We start from the raw sequence: 17,874 nt of genomic DNA, 5'->3' as shown, positions 1-17,874 counted from the left end.
ACACACTAATCCTAGTGAATTAGTGACAATTACATGATTAGCTGAAATGTAAATGGGAAGACTCAAGTTTTATGCAATACCTGGATTTTTAAGAATAGCTTTGCATTACATTCTCATGTAATTAAAAATGTTGTTGACTCATAAAGAAAAGAACAGAACGTATTCACCAGCCGCTGCAGTCTCATCCCAGGCTTTATATCCAGGTACGAAAACATAAAACTTTACTACCAGTAGGTTTTCATTAGTACCTGAATATATGTGTGTAAGTTTCTATATCCATAACTACCACACACATAAATGCATGTATTTGATACATACATTTACAGAACATTATGTTTACTATACAAAGGTGGGATTATTTAATGACAAAAGAGTACTGAGGCATACAGATTTAGAAGGATCCTGTAGCAGAATATCACCCAGGATCTATTTTACACCTATAACTAAATAAGAAGGTAGCATGATTCAGGCTAAAACAAAAAACAACAACAAAAGTTAAAAAAAATTCATGAATCCCTGAAAAAAAGATCAGTTATGACAGAAAGTTCTAGTTGGATCAAATAATTTATCTGCTTGTGAAGGTTGTGCCTAAACCTACTTAGAAATAAATGTGGCTGAACTGACATTTTCATAATATGGCTAAAATTAGGAAAACTCTTTATTTCTACATGCATGTAAAAAACAAGAGAAAGAAAGGATAAAAATGTGTCCTTAGAGCAGAGAGGGGAAGCATCAAAAAAGAAAGAAGACATCAAGAAGGAAGAGATATTAGCACAGAATAAGGAAAACATGACAGAGGGACCAATAAAGGCAAGTAATGTTTAAAACTGAACATTTTTTTCAGCAGAAATTGACTATCTGAAAAATTTTACACCTTGGTGCCCTCACTACTTGCCACTGAAAGCAGGATCACAGCCAGACTGTCAGCATCTCTGCCTGGCAGGCTTCCCAGCTGTTCAGGTATCCAGGAAGCTGTTCCCTAGAAATTCTGCCCAGAGAGCCAGAAAGCACTGAGTACACAGACTGAAAGGTAAGAGTTTTCTGCTGCTCTTACTTACAAGTTGCTATATTTTTCTCTTTTGTGGCTAGAAGGATAAAACACCTTTTCTTAGTCCTTAGTTTCTTACACGTGAGGAATAGGCTTCTCCCACATAGCAGGTAATTCTCCATATCCTACTAGCCCTTCTGTAAATTAGTTCCAAGTCAAAAGCAGAAGGAGGTGGTTTTCTGCTATACCTTTTCATAGAAAATTAAATGTTCCTATCTGTAATAAAAATACTTTATACATTACAAGGTAAGGTCTTTACAGTAAATTAATATCATCTGTCAGATCAAAGAATGTAGCTGAGAGAAACAAGCAGAAAAAATGTTCTTTCAATCCATATATCTGTGTGACTGAAATTTTAACTCATTTTACACTTACATCAATGGGCCTAAGACACTGTCTTTTCTTACAACCAGTTCTTGGTTCACCATGGCCACAGGAATACCATTACAATGTCCCAATAACATATTCCTCTTCTGAATGACCAAATCAATGTGATGCTTTGCGATCATCTTGTGATCAACTACAACACACAGCAAGTTATCTACTACCACCACTAGTCCCGGAACACACCACACTGTACTCTGCCTGGGTGTGGTTAATTCCATTTCCATTTCTTATGGTCCATCATGTCAGCAAGCTTTTCCAGTAAAATATTCAGATTTGTCTCCTCTTCAGCATAACCCTCAAATTTGGTATAGTGAGTTGATTTTGTTAGTGTTCGAACCAGGACACCACTCCTTTTGACAAGGTTATCATCAAAAAATTTCTGAATAGATTAGTCTCAAGATCAGTGCTAGGCATACTGCTTTAACCTAACACCTTCCCCTTCTGGACCCTTTGTAGTCACTCTGTTAATTTACTTAAAATGTAATGCTGGTCTCATCTGAAGATAACGGAGCCCTTTGGTGAACAGGGAATACCGCTCTCAGCAACACACCTCCAAAAGCTCCACTGGCCTTTGGCTGCAGAATATGAGGGGTTCCTACAAAACTAATCCTTCTGGTCTCTTGACATTTTCATTGTTCTCATGTTCCGGCTGCTTCTTCCCAGAAAGAACAGAGCAGGGGCTTTTTAACACCTTTGTGTTACAAAGGAAGAATAACTAGGTCATTAAAAAACCTAGTTCAGCTGTTTAGTCTTTTTTCCCTTTTTTTTTGTTAATTGTATTTTTATACCAGTTTTAGGTTTGGAGCGTCTCAAGAGTAGACTCTTGGGTTGACGATCTGCTCTTCAGCCGTTTCTCTTGCAATTGCTCTAAAGTCACAATCACTTAAAGCACACTATAAGCCTTATTCAAATTATAAAGTCTGCAATTTTAAGCCTGATACATATAAATGGTACTATATGGTTACAGCCACACTATTTAATACATCTTCTGAGACCTGTCGTTGCCACTTCAGAATAATACAAACCATTATATCAACCGTAAACAAAAAGTATTGCACGAAACAAGTATGGAACAAGTTAGTGATTTGGTTTTGCTTCTTTTCCTTATTTTCCACCTTCCTCTCTACTGATGTTAATAAAATTGTGAATGACAAAAATGAAATTCACCTAGCGAAGACGACTGACGCCAGAGAGTGCACTTCGCTCTCAGCTTTTAAACATCTGCACATTTTCTGACAGAATAGCCACATGCAGTATTTATTAGTAAGTGACATTTAAATGGAAGCCTGCAAAATAAGAGAGGCTGCTCCTATGCATAACAAAAGGATTAAAAAAAAAATAAATCAAATTAAGATTACTTACTTGATTAAGTATATCTTGTTTCTGTAGCGCATGCAAGGAAAGAAAAGAACACATGTACATTAGTGCAATGTCACGACACTCAGGCTGTGTTTTTATAATAGAAGGATTTTTGTTAAAGGTCAGTGATGTAGATGAACAGGTTTCAGGCATATGAATTAGAATTCTTGCATTAGCACATATGTCAAAAAAAATGGTTCCAGGTGAGCATTCTAGTCACGATTAGAGAGTGCAAGCAATTTATTTTTAATCTTGCAATAACAGATAGATAACCAAGGAGAGGGGAAAAAAAAAAAGAGAAGTTAGTCTTTCATCACCATGTACTTAAACAAAAATTTAAAAAACTGTTGCCAAGAATAGTTACAACAAAACAACTTAATGAGAAGTGAGTAAGAAGTGAGTATAATGATAAATTTCATACAGAAGCAACAAAAGCAGGGCTGAGGAAAATCCCCCTCCTTTAATGGATGCTAGAAGAAACAGTAATGAAGGATGAGGAAAGGTCTGAGGTATTCAATGCCTTGTTTTCCTCAGTCATTAACACCAACCCAGCTGTTCTGAGGGTAGCCAACCTGCTAGGCTGAAAGACAGGGATGAAGAGCAGAATGAAGTTTCCATAATTCAAGGGGAAACAGTTACTGACCTGCTACACCACTTTAAGATGCCTACAAGTCTATGAAGCCAAAGAGGATCTGCCCAAGGGCACTAAGAAAGATGGCAGAAGTGTTCACCAAGCCACTTTTTATCATTTTTCACCAGTCCCAGCTAAGTGGAAGTCCCAGTTGACAAGAGATTAGCAAATATGCCCATCTACAGGAAAGGCTGGAAGGAGGATCTGGGGACCTATAGGCCTGTCAGTCTGATTTCACAGTGGCAGTGAAGGTCATGGAACAGATCATCTTGAGTTTTCACACAACACATACAGGACACCAGGTGATCAGGCAAAGTCAGCATGGGTTTATGAAAAACAAGTCCTGCTTTACTAACCTGATCTCCTCCTACATGACAAGGTGACTCACTTAGTGAATGAGGGAAGGGCTGTGAATGTTGTCTACCTGGAGTTTAGTAAAGGCTCCAATACTGTCTCCACATCATTCTCCTGGACAATCTGACTTGTAGGGGTGTACTCTTCATTGGCTGTAAAACTGGTTGGACAGCCAGGCCCAAAGAGTTGTGGTGAATGGAGTCAAAACTAGTTGGCGGCCAGTCACAAGTGGTGTTCCTCAGGGCACAGTACTGGAGTCAGCTTGTTTAATATCTTTATCAATTATTTGGATGAGAGAACTGAATGCACTCTCAGTAAGTTTGCAGGCAACACCATGTTGGGTGGCAGCATTGATCTGCTGGAGGGTAGGAAGGCTCTACAGAGGGATGCAGACAGACTGGATCTGTGTCCTGAGGCAAATTGTATGAGATTAAACAAGGTCAAGTGCCAGGTCCTGCACATGGGTGAGAAGAACCCCACGCAACACTCCTGACCTGGGGAAGAGTAGCTAGAAAACTGCTTGGCAGAAAAGGATTTAGGGGGTATTGGTCAATAGCCATCTGAATATGAGCCAATAGCACACTCAGGTGGGGTGGCCGAGGCCAACAGCATCTTGTTTTACATCAGAAAAGTGCCACCAGCAGGGCTGGGGAAGTGATTGTCTTCCTGTACTAAGCACTGATGAGGCTGCACTATTCATTTTGGGCACATTCACTACAAGACAGACATTTGGGTGCTGGAGTAGATCCAAAGAAGAGCAACAAAGCTGGTGAAAGGTCTAGAGAACAAGTCTTGTAATGAGCAACTGAGGGAACTGGGGTTGTTTAACCTGCAGAAAAGGAGACTGAGGAGAAACATCATGGCACTCTACAACTACCTGAACGGTCCTTTCCAACCTGAATGATTCTATGATTCTGTAAACACTAGCAAACACTGCTGCAGAAGTCATCATTATATGCTGCTTTAGAGTCTAGTAATTTTCACCCCTTTTAATAAAGGTGCCATGTTAGTTCTCTACCTTAATCATGAACTGCTATCACTAATTCCTAGGGGAAGTACTATCTTAAAACGATAAAAAGAGTTGTATTCTCTGGATGAATTACACCAGTTGTGCCAGATTTTTGGTAAACTAGAGTTTCGCAAAAAATCCTAGAGACATATATTTGATACATCCACAACATTAAGAAACCAGGAGGACTTCCAAAACTGCAAAGATCTTTTGGAGTAGGTAGATGATTATAACTCCACTGCAACCTTTTTGCTCAACTTCAGGCTCCACCTACCTGTGCAGATCATACCATGGAATGTACCTTGTGTTATGCACTCATTGTCATAGCCTTCCTGGAAATATTTGTTTTCCTGGTCTTTCTGCATATGCACATTCATTCTTTTTATCCACATCCAAACAGTGGAACTATTAGAGCATTTCCCTGCTCTATGTGCAGATCCACGCTGCTTGTCTGGCTGAGACCCCTTCATGCACCCTCCACACTCCTCAAAAAGTGATTAACTTTAGGAGGTCTAAATAGTAAACAGGCAAGCAGTAAGCAAGAAATTAGGCTGCACTCCAACCGATCACTGAACAATGTTGATGACATAAGAACTGCAAGCACATAATGATGTGCACTTACTGTTCACTTCGATACAGTCTTTAGCTCCATCTGCTTTCCTAAATTCAGTGTTCCCCTCAACTAAATCTCAAACAATGAAAAGAATATTTATAAAGCTCAGCTTTCCAAGAGAATGATATGAACTCACCTGTGTTACTTACATCAGGTATATAAAATCTATTCTTAATTATATATTTGACATTGACTTAAAGAAGAGGGTGGAAGGATAGAGGTTCATTTGTAAAACTTTCAGTCACCTCCCTTACATTGAAAGCAAAGAGTAAAAGCTCCATAAATAAACTCCCTATATTGGACGTCCTTCTGATAATCAAGATACATCATTTCTACTAAGCCCAAAAGTCATTCACTCGACAAGATCCAAGATAATGGGAACAGAGAATGAGAGAACTTCAGGCAACAAGCTTCGAATACCAATAGCTTTATTTTACTACTCGTGTCCTATTAAATCAGCTTGGGATAGAAAACTGCAATATTGAAGCAATGGAGTGGAATAAATTCCTCAACAGGAAAACTCAAAACAGTTCTTAAGGCTTTTTCTTAAGTATATAAATATATCACACTGCTAAATCTGTCATAGTTCTACACTCTACATTTTTGGGTAAAAATACTTGCACCACCCTTTGGTAGAGTATTGACAAGACCTGAATAATCTGAAGTGCTTAGGAGATAATGATCCATAGAATAAAATGGAAAGATGATGCTTCCTCTATAAAACACAACTTCAAAATGGAAATGCTGTCTATAATACATGGAATTAAAAAGCTGCATTGTGACTCATTTCATATGGATCAGTCACTTTTTGTCACCTCATTTATAGAAAATACTTAATTACTTCAATAGTACATCCAGCTCATGTAGTCCTCATTCAACCAGACACAATCAACTTGCAAATAATTCTGTAGAGTTTATTCACAGAATAGATTGAATGTGTGCCAAAAACACAGATAAACCTGTACAAAGGCAGTTTTGTCTTGACTTGGAATACTCACTCAACTGCGGAGGAAATTTTGCAGCCATTTTGCTTCAAGTTTAGCAGCTTATGGCACAAAACTTTAGCTAATAAATAGATCCATTTCACTGCTAGCTATACTTTCCTGAAATCATACTTACTGAAGTCTAAGCACTAAGCAGCAAAGAAAAAACTTTGAGGGTTAGCCTGGGTCCAATATTGACCTGCAGCAGTGAAAAACTTGATCCCTGCTGAAGACACTGAAGCCACCACAGGGTATCTGACATTCCTTTCTCCCCTTCCATCTGCACATCTTGCTCACTGGCCTGCACGCTCTGCTGCTCTATAATCCCTGCATGTTTCAGTACACTGGTAGGCTTCTGCAAACAAATCGCTGTGAAATGAAGAACTCTGGGAAATGCCAGACAGTCACAGAGTCAGTTCAGGATAAACTGTGCTATTTATTCCAGCTTTGAACAAATTCTGCCAATTCACCTGGCAGAGCTGTCAGAGCAGTTGTCTCAAGTGCCTATGATTATTTTGTACGTTAAAAGGTTATACCTCACAAAACCGAAAATGTCATAAGACAACTGAAAATGAGTGAAGAATTTAAAGAAAAAACACGATTAATAAATTAATACTGTTTTATCACATACACTGAGTACCAAAAAAACAGCAGAAGTTAAAAATAAAAGAAAAAGAGAACAAACCAAAAAGAGCAAGCATTGAGCTTGTAAAACAGCTCACACTTTTCTAAAACAAAGAAACATCAAACAAAAATGTGTCTACATTCTAACAAAAATCTATTAAGGGAGGTCCTTCAGCAACCCTATCCTTTTCATGATTCTACTTAACTAAAACAATGGAGATTTAAGATGCTAGTTTACAAGTTCAATTTATACTATTCACTGAACTACAGAATATTTTCCTCAGACACCAAAATGACCAACATTATACTTTGCAAAGTTCAAAGTGCCAAATAGTTTTTTGATACTTAATGAGTTGTAACTACCTCACTTGACAATAATTCTTCGCTTTACATCATGAAATGTAAAATCAAGTAATTTTCATAACCATCAGCACATTTTTCTATCCTAAATTCCACACAATGCAAGCACAGTTAGAAACATCGCTGAAATAGGTTTTTATTTAGCTACATTTTGAACTACACTATTGGGATGCACTAATCTGATACAAATTGCAAATGAAGGTAATGAAAGAAAAAATATAATCTTGTTTTTTCTGTCAAACAAGACTATTTTGTCTACTAGTGAATCTGTAATGACAATGTACATACACACACTTAAAAAACTCATATCTGAATTCTTTGTTTCATCAGAAGAAACAACACACCTCCTTTAATAACGGGGATCCCACTAACAAACAATTTAAAAAGAAATCCTAACTGAACAGATTTTATTTTTATAACTCCTGAAATTATGTTTCATATTTCAAATATTTTAAAAGAAGTGGGAAGTACATTCAACATTAACATAGGCGGGGAAGGTGTGTGGGGAGTCTGCCTGTTTGTTTAAACCCTAGAGAAGAAAACGTTGTTTTAGGTAAATTGTTAAGCAGGTCTGTCTAATGTAACCATTAAGTTCTTCAAAATAGTCATACTTTTATTTTCCAAACAGTTTCAAATCCCCCAAACAGCTGATTTATAAATAATCATTTATTTCAAATGCTTGGATTTGCTACAGTGTTTCTAAATATTTCTCCAAACCACTGAAGAAATAAGAAGAATTACCCCTTCAGGATTATATTTTGCTAACACACCACTGCCATGGAATTCTTCCAAGACATCCTTAATTTTCTTGGTAGAATCTGAAAAAAGAAGAAAGAGAACATGAAAATACAGAAAAAATATTTAAATAATATGAACTGTAATTAAAGAAACAACAATCAAACTGCTAATAGCTTTTCCCAATGCACATTAGTAATTTCCTCTAGCTGCATGAGAGCTGTGGGCAGAAAGAAAATGAGAACAAACTAAACCCTCTCACCAAACACGCTACAAATCAACAAACAAATACTAAATAGTAAGTAACAAACACTCTTTCTCCCCACCCTCATCTATTGTTAAGTAGCATATTTCTGAAGTTGTTTGCAAGGAGTATTTCAAGTCACTTTTCTTGCCCTTGAAACCTGACTCATCCACAGAACACAGTCATTCTCAACAGCACTACTAAATCTACTCTGGCGCAGCTGCCATTGAATAGAGAAACTGTCAGAGGAGCTAGACAAAATAAAGATTAAGGGGAGACTTGAAGAAAAAAAAACAAAAAAAAAAAAGTAATAAATCTTTTTTGTGGTCATGTCACAGAAAACAAACGTTACTATCAAAACCTCAACTTCTGCAGATCTCCAAGATCGTCTAACCACAGTCATCTACAGTAAATTTAAGACAACTTTTGTCTAACAGAATTGTGCAAAATTCCTGCAGTTCAGAAGCACATACAACAAAAATAACTGTAACTCAGCTTTTTCCTTTAAATGCAGTAGTGGAGTGCCTAATAGCCAAATGTGCACTATGGCCACAACATGACGTAGATCATGATCTCCTAGTGAGTAGGAGATGCATTACAGAAGGAAACGGGTGAAGCTGATGGCTGCACATTTATTTCTTCAACAAAACCTGAGAGAAGCAAAGAGGGCACAAGAACAGGACTGTCACATGATCAGTTAGATACTCTCAACTCAAAACATTAAGGTCTCAGGTTACCCATTAATTATGTTGCCATTTTACAAATCAGGCCTTAGGCCTGTTCTATTATTCTGAGCTTGCATTCTTCAACCTAGCATTTCAAAAGGCTTCAGCCTCATATATCAGAAACAAGGTTTTGTTTCCCATGAGCTTGCTACTTGTTCTGGACTCAGCCAGCCCCACACATTAGGACTACTTGTGCTAAAAAAAAAACAAGAGTAATTGTTGTAGATGATTCCTTTCTGAGGGAAACAGAGGGCCCCATATGCTAACCAGATCCATCCCACAAGGAAGTCTGCTGACTCCTTGGGGCCCAGGTCAGAGATGTTACTAGGAAACTTATTAATCTGGTACAGCCCTCTGATAATTACCCAGTACTGGTCATACAGGTTGGAAGCAACAAGGCTGAGTACAGTGGAAAATAAATTAAAAAGTACTTCAAGGCACTGGGGTGATTGGTTGAAGGATTAGGAGCACAGCTTACGTTTTCTTCAATACATTCAGTGGCAGGGAAAACTGCACTGAACAGAACAGGAAAACACAGCTGATAACCATGTGGCTCAGGGTATGGTGCCACCAGAGGAACTTCAGTTTCTCTGATCATGAGACCATTTATATGGCATCCAGCCTGCTGGGGACAGAGAGAGTTCAGCTCTCCTGAAAGGGAAGAAGGATTCTTGTGCATGAGCTGGTGAGGCTCATTGACAGGGCTTTAAACTAGGTTCAAAGGCCAGAGTGGATAAAACCAAGCTCACCAGAGATGAGCCTAGGGGTGGAGTGCCCATGTCAGGAGTGAAATCGATAGCCCAGCTGTAGCATATCTGTACCAATGCACACAGCATGGGCAACAAACAGGAGGAACTAGAAGCCATTGTGCAGCAGGACAGCTATGCCATAGCTGCCATCACAGAAACGTGGTGGGATGACTGTCATGCGTGGAGTACTGCAACGGACGGCTATAAGCTCTTCAGAATGGACACGCAGTGAAGGAGAGGTGGCAGAGTGGCACTAGATGTTAGGGAGTATTTTGATTGTGTAGAACTCAACAACTGTAATGGTAAGGTCGAGTGCTTATGGGTAGGGGTTAAGGGAAAGGCTAACAAGGCAGATATCCTGTTGGCAGTTGGTTACAGACCACCCAACCAGTTGTAAGAAACTAAACCTTGTCTCTCTTGATGTGAATCAACAAAGATGAAACCACCTTTGCTCCTTGCCCAGACAATAGCTGTTGTGTATTGGGCAGACACCACTGGATAACGACTCTCTGGAATGTGCATGGACAAGATCATCTCTACCCATCAGCTACCCTGGAAAGGGAAGATGGTGAAAAGGACAATGTTTTCACCACCTGGACACACACCTGGAAAAAAAATGCATAAAAGACTGTCCACAGTTGAGGCCAGGCAGATCCTCTCTTGCCTCCCACTGGGGCAGAAAAATGAGACTCACATAAATGGATTGCAAAAGGGATAGAAAATTTAACTGGAAAAGCAGTAAAGTGTTTTACAGAGAGCTACAAGCACAGTGACAAAAGAAACCCAAAGCATACAGAGTCCCTTACAGCATACCCAGAAGCCTCGCAGCACTCCCCTTCTCTCTACCTGAAGATATACCCAAAACACCAAGGGCTCTTTCTCCCCCCCACCCCTCCACTGTTAGGCTAATCTCAGATGGCCAGATCTGAGATAGCCCTTCCCCCTTCTCCTCCTGGCATTAGGCCTAGCCAGGCCTAAGAGGCCTTGAGATAACTCCCCTTCCATTACCAGATAGGGAACATGTCCTATGGGAGCAGCGAGGGAAGAAAGAGAAAGTGTAAGACCCTGCTGATAGATTTATAGGGAGCAGGACATTATGGGTATGAAATAAGCTATTTCCTGTGTCCACCCACTGGGCTGGACACTCGGGGCACCAGAGGTGTATCTTGTGTGGCAGCAACAGGAGGCACTTAGCCTAAACTGCCTAAACTGAGCAACTACTGGCTCAGAAGCAGGAAAAGATCTGGGCAATGCCGCTCCAAAGAAAATACCAGGAGAGAAAAGGACAGAGACATCACCATGTAGCCTGGAAGAAGCAGACCGGGAAGAACCCTCTCTCTTATGTCCTAAGTTCTGCCTGCTGCAGCTCAGGGAGCTGAAGAGGCTGCTCAGAGAAGAACTTGGACTTCGGGATCTCTCCCTCTCCTCCCCCAGTGGAGGACAGCACAGCCAACAAGGCAGCAACCTTCCTCCACAGACCCAAACCATCTAGGGGGGTGGTAATATAATTCCCTTCCTCTTCTCTCTCTCTCTTCCTTCTCTTCTTCTGATCCACCCACTTTACTCTGTTAATAAGTAGCCTCACTGTTGATAATTTGGCTTCGTTTGTCCCTCTAATTTCATAACACAGGAATATTCAAAAGAACTGAGTCTCTTTCCCTCTCTGGACCAAGACACCAGTATAAGAAGGCTGATGAGGCATTCTACAGGTGACTGGCAGAAGTGTTCAAATCACCATCCCTTGTTCTCATGGGGGACTTTAATTTACCAGATGCCTGCAGAGAACAAACAATCTAAGAGGGTCCTGGAGCGTGCAGAAGAGAACTTCTGGACACAGCTGGTAAATGAGCCTAGCAGGGGAGGTGCCACACTAGACCTACTGTTTAGAAACAGGGCAGGACTGGTGGGTGATGGGGTGGTCAGAGGCCATCTTGGGCTTCGTGGTCATGAAATGACAGAATTCTCAACTCTTGGTGAAGTAAGGAGTGGGGTCAGTAAAACCACTATCAGGGACTTCTGGTGGGCAGACTTTGAACTGTTCAGGACACTGGTTATGAGTGTCCCTTGGGAGACTGTCCTGAAGGGCAAAGGGATCCAGGAAAGCTGGATGTTCTTCAAGAAGGATGTCTTAGAGACACAGGGGCATGCTGCCTCATGTGTCATAAAATAAACTGTCAGGAAAGATGACCAGCTTGGCTGAACAGGGAGCTCTTGGAGGGGCTCAGGAAAAATAGAAGAGTTTGACCCAACTCAAGAGGAGTACAGAGATCTAGTTAAGCCATCCAGAGACAACATCAGAAAAGCAAAAAGCCCAGCTAGAGCTCAACCTGGCCACTGCAAATATATAAACAACAAAAAGTAAGGCACAGAAAATGTCCACCCTTTATTGGACACAGTGGGGAACACTGCTATAAAGGATGAGGAAAAGGCTGAAGTATTTAATGCCTTCTTCACGTCAGTCTTCAACAGTCAGACCCACTCTCCTTAGCATATTCAGCCTTCTGATAGGGATGCAGAGTAGCATCAACTCCACATAATCTAAGAGGAAGTTAAGGACCTGTTATGCTACCTGCATGCTCACAAGTCTATGGGATCAGACAGGATTCACCCAAGAGTGCTGAAGGAGTTGGCAGAGGAGCTTACCAGGCTGCTTTCCATCATCTATCAGTAGTCCTGTCTAACAGGAGAGGTGCCAGACAATTGGAGGCCACATAAAGTCCATTCATCTTTAAATATGTATTATGCCTATGCAACTACAATCAAACTCCCATTATGTTAGTTATTACCCCCCCCAAAACAAAAGAAAAAAAACCCAAAAAACCATGAAACAAAACCACCCCAAACAAAACCACCTCTGATTTTAGTTTGTCCGTACTCTTCTTAGTCAAGTATTAAGTCAGAACATATCCTTTATTCTGCTAACAACACAACTATTCACCTTTGCCATGCACGTGCTTAAAGCAGCCACACTGAAAAGCACAGCTAATTCCACACTTGAAATAGCTGTCAAGAAAAAAGGGGCTGTGGATGGAAATTCTGCTTTGGTTTTTTTCCCAGTAAAACTCTCCGAGAGATTTCCACATTCTAGACAGGAGCTGTATTTATTATGAATGCCACAACGCACATTTCACGTCCGAGGCAGAACAATTGACCATTTTTCACAATCTTTTGCTCACAGTCATTCCATCATTTTTTTAGTTCATGTGACAGTATCCAAACTAACATGAAGAGAGACCTTTTAAAACATTCAAAGTGACATAGTGATATTTAAAGTCGAAACGCCAACTGACAATCTTCTGTATGTGTGCTCATCAACAGTGCTGACATTCCTCAGAAAAATTAATTCTCATTCCTCAGCCTCCAACAGGCAAACTGGTATTAGGAACATGTTCCATCTTTAATAAGTTGACCTAAAGGGAATGGTCTTGGAAAGGTCTATGCTGCTAAAAATGAGAAGTCAAGTACATGCTTTCTGTCACTATCAGACAAAAAAATTCCAGAAAATATACACAGAGGTAACTAGGAAGTTTTACTAACCTTTTAACCCCCCTAAGTTTTCTAGTCAGGAAACAACAACAATGATCTGGCTTCTGTTTGATCCAATTTATCTACATAATCATTGGACAAGGGTGGTGTAAACACAAAAGTCAAACCAGAACCTGTGTTCTCAGTCACCTACAAGTATGGTTGGTTTTGCATGACCTGGCATTTTACCACTTTGAGGGTGACCAGTCTCAGTAAATTCATAAGTGCCACTCACTAAAATCAAAAACAGTCCTAAACTCTGTTGGATTACTCCAAGCTCTCCTCAAGAGAGACAGTCCCTAAATACATAGCCTGCCATTGCAGTGCTTAAATCCCATTTTATCTGCAGAGCTTAAATCCCATTTTATCTGCAGAGCTATAGCTGGCAGAGTATGAATTTCATGTAGCTTTAAATATAAACTTCCTTCATGTCAGTCTTTATTTTCATAATTTTATTCTCTCACCCACTAGCCCAATGCTTTGGGCATTCACTCAAAAAATGGAAGATCTTCAATTCTCTCTTCCACTTAAATGAATTTAAACTCTTATCATTCAACTCATCTTCTGTTTCAGTTTGGATAGAATGCAGCAGTGTTCATTTAGCCAAGCAGGTGGAAGGATAAAAAGAGAAACTGCAGCCAAGGAATTAGAGCTTTTCTTGGATGTGAGATGTGGTTTCCTACCTCATGCTCTGGTGAGTCTGGGGCAGATCAAACAGGCTGCGCATGACGTGGATGACTGCTAACTGAAAAGCTATTACTGGTACACAGGAGAAAATCAGCTGAGTTCCACACAGTGCTGCAGAAGTCCTACTTCAAATTGAGGATTCCAAAACATTACCTACCTGAATGAGATTTAGGCTAATATTGCATTATTTCACAATGAAGGCAAAACAAAATAATGTCACCAGAGAGAAGAGACTTACATATAGAACAACAGCATCGAGTGTCTATTTTTTCCTTAACTGTCATTCAGCCTCAACATTGATACTTTACAGAACTGAAGAAGCGAGTTTAGAATTTCCATAAGAAGATCAAGAGAAAAATTTCTAGGCATCATATTATGACTGATATCTTAATCAGGTGCAGCCTTCTGTCACACTTTTCTGCATGCCAACAAAGCCTAGCTCAAACTCCAAAGCCACACTTCATAGATAAACCAAAGAGAAGACTGGGGAAAAAACCCCAGTACTTACTTGACATCTCAGTTTTCATATGGGTTCTTAGTTTTTTTAATGGACTTTTCTTTTTGTAGATGCAAGCACACTAAAACATGCATAGATACAAGTTACATACATTGCTTTTTCCCTTTTGCAGAGTTTATTTTACTCAGAGAAATGGATAATGCTTTTATTCAAGCTATAACTGTATGTCATGGTTTGAGCTGTATCTGCTGCCACTGTTCAATATCATGCTGACATCATGCCAGGTTCAAAATGCAAGTGCTGGCTAGAGCAAAGTATCATGGGGCTTGAAGTTCAAATTGTAACTTGAGAGGCTTCCTGTTCCAGCAGCTGCTTCTGGTTTCCTCTTTTGGAGTGTTGCTCATTTCCGCTGGGCAGGCTGCAGGTCAGGGGGTGGGGAGGTTGCTGGCTGCTGCTTCCACATTTTGCCTCACTTTTCAGCAAATAGGCTAAGTTAATTATTCCTTGTCTCAACCCCGAGGTTTTCCTGTGTTACTTTCCCTCCCAGCTGTATGGGGAATGAGGCTTGTGACAGCAGACTGTGTTAACCCAGGACACAATGCTTAATCTAAAGCTTTACAGTTCTCGAAAGCCATGTATCTTAAAAAGACCAAGCCTGCCAACAAACCCATATGCAGCACCAAAGGGTAAAAAATGTTCATGTTCAAACAAAAAAGGCAATTCCAGTAATAACATGGTTTACTTAGTATGACAAGTCTTGCAGTATGTCTGTGTTGGTAAGCGATGCCTGATGGTTGACACTGAGTCAGCACAAGGCAGTAGCTTACATGTCCTGCACTTCCCATGCATATGGCTGCAGGTTTGCTGGCAACACTCTTTTGCCATGCCTCAGTTTTGGTTTGGCACTTACATGGTCTTTTGACTCAAATTTTACAAAAGAAACAAACATTTAAAATCTTAAGTAGAACCTGCTGGAGAGTAGCTCTGCAGAGAAGGACCTTAAGAGTCCTGGTTGAGCATAAGCTATCCATAGGACAACAATGTGCCCTGGTGACAAAGGCCAATACTTCACTTAGGGGCATTGAGTGTGTTCTGCAGGCTGAAGGAGATTCTCCTCCCCCTCTATTCAGCCCTAGTTAGATCACATCTGGAATACTGTGTACAGTTCTGGGCCTCCCAGTTCAAGAGGGACAAATCCTGGAGAGAGTTCCAGAGAGAGCTACAAGGATGATGGAAGGACTGGAGCAGGAAGGAAAGACTGAGAGACCTGGGGCTGTTTAGTGTGGAGATGAGAAGGCTGAGAGGGAACCATATCTATGTCTACAAATATTGAGGGCTCACTGTCAGGAGGATGAAACTGGTCTCTTTTCAGTGATACGCAGTGAAAGGATGAGGGGCAATGGACCTAAAACTCAATCCATCTCAGCATGAGAATTTCCAGTGATGGAGCACTAGAACAGGCTGCCTGAAGTGGTTGTGGAGTCTCCTTCTTTAGATCTTCAAAACCTGCCTGGACACATTCCTGTGTGACTTGCCCTAAGTGGTCCTGCTTTGCAGGCCGGCTGGATTTGCTTTCTGGAGGTCCCTTCAAATCCCGAGTATTCTATGATTTTATGATAAAAACTCCATTTTGGTTTTTGTGTTATTAGAATTGAAAACTTATTAAAGCCCTGAAAGTAATGACCAAGCTGGGAAGGCAATCACTGTCTGGTGTCTAATGGAGATCTCTCTTCTTCAGTTGCTACTAGCAGTTTGGGTCACATGCCTTGCACTGGAGAGTTTGAGTGACTCCACCCTCCAGCAAATCACAGTCCCACTGAATTCTGTAACAAAAGATTAGGAGAAAGCTTCTTAGAAACGTGACATCACCACAGCCAGGAGTGGGGCAGCCCCAGACCCAGCTATCAGGCACCTCCCTGGGGATGGGGAAAGCCTCAAGCTGTCAGCTCACTGGTGGCTCCAGCCCTGGGGAGCTGGAGATCAGCCCTGCTGTGGGCTGGACAGACATGGTGGCCTGAAACGGTGTCCCAAGCTATAGGCAGGGTCTGGGAGCCCAGGGAAAGGCCAGAAAGGGACAGTCAGGCCTGGAAGAACCCTCAGGGTCTGAAGTCAGCATGCCATGAGATGAAAAAACTACAATACTGCAAGTCAGTCTAATACTGTTTCAAAACACAGTATTAATATACCATGACCTCAGAAACAGCTTGGCTTGAGACTATGAAGGAGGAGACACCTCAAAAGACCTCTCTAACCCTCAGATCCCCTCACCCTCCTTGAGCCTGAAAACTAATAGAAACCTCCAGCAAGTAACTTTGTGGCTTCTTTTTTCCCTTTTCTCATTTCCTGCTTATTTAACACTGCTCACAATATTTGATACAGGCTGCCAGCTCATAACCTTTCCAGATAAAATGATGAAAACATTCTCTATTAAATTAAGGAAGTAATTCTATTGACAACACATTTCACCCCAAACACTAAACTCCAAGGACTTTCTAACAGTGAAGAATCAGTTTGGTTTTAAATTCAGCAGGCATTTTTTCTGATGAAGCAGAAACAATGCAATTATTTTGAAAGTATACATAGTGGTTTTGAAATCTACATTAAAAATAACAAACACACCATAGTTCACTTGTTTCCGTTTCCCCACAAATGTTTGTTTCTAATTTTAATTAGACATACTTTGAACTCATTACTTATCAAAAAAAGTAATTATGGCTTCAAACAGGAGTTATGAATATATGATATACCTATGTACTTAAGCACAGGTCTATAAAAAAGGTAAGTAATTTTAGTTATAAAAACATGCAGCTCAAAGAAGTGAAGTTAGAATGGCACTCAACTGCTTTATTTCTACATAACACATTACTCTTAAGGCTAATCTTTGCTCAATCCACAAATACTAACTCCCCTTTCTATTCCATCAACATACACTTACTAAAACATAATACACAAGATTCTCATACTCCCATAGGCATCCCAAATGCAAGCTCTCCAAAGGGATTATGCAATACCAAGGGATAGAAGTATATTATGTTAAAAATCTCTACGTTTGAATTTATGTGACCGCTTCATCACACATGACATGAAATACAGTAAGCGTGCAAAGGAAAACTGAAGTAGTTTAAGCTAACACATTTCACTTGTTCAGCATGGGAGTAAGTGAAAATATACTACATTTTTTACCAAGGTACCATGGTTTCTATTGATTGTCTGCCTTTATTTGAAGGGCCTGGGGGAAAGCTCTTCAGGTGGTGTAAGTTGCCCTGTGGAGCTGGGGCTTGGTCTCCCCTTTCCCCTCACTTCTTTATGGGCAGGCTGCCTTTAAGTCCCTATTTAATTGCAAGACATTTTCAAAACAACATCTTGTTCTTCCATTCCTCCATG

General features: G+C 40.4%; 1 protein-coding gene across 10 annotated transcripts in view; it reads right to left on the bottom strand.

Annotated features, from left to right (window-relative positions):
• Positions 1 to 17,874, bottom strand: part of DGKB (diacylglycerol kinase beta) — a 488,212-nt gene that overhangs the window by 285,948 nt on the left and 184,390 nt on the right. For 7 of the 10 annotated variants that reach the window (XM_068152503.1, XM_068152502.1, XM_068152504.1 and 4 more), the window contains exons 3-4: positions 8,110 to 8,186; positions 2,798 to 2,818 (exon numbers count right to left, since the gene is read on the bottom strand). In XM_068152503.1, the coding sequence (XP_068008604.1) occupies positions 2,798 to 2,818; positions 8,110 to 8,186 (98 nt within the window). The remainder of the gene's footprint in view (positions 1 to 2,797; positions 2,819 to 8,109; positions 8,187 to 17,874) is intronic. The other 3 variants (XM_068152505.1, XM_068152510.1, XM_068152509.1) reach the window with 1 other exon arrangement.

This window comes from Melanerpes formicivorus, unplaced genomic scaffold (genome assembly GCF_026170545.1).
Source record: "Melanerpes formicivorus ecotype bairdi unplaced genomic scaffold, bMelFor1.0.p_v2 SCAF_23, whole genome shotgun sequence".
Taxonomy (NCBI): Eukaryota; Metazoa; Chordata; class Aves; order Piciformes; family Picidae; genus Melanerpes; species Melanerpes formicivorus.
This window is presented reverse-complemented; position numbering and strand designations above follow the sequence as displayed.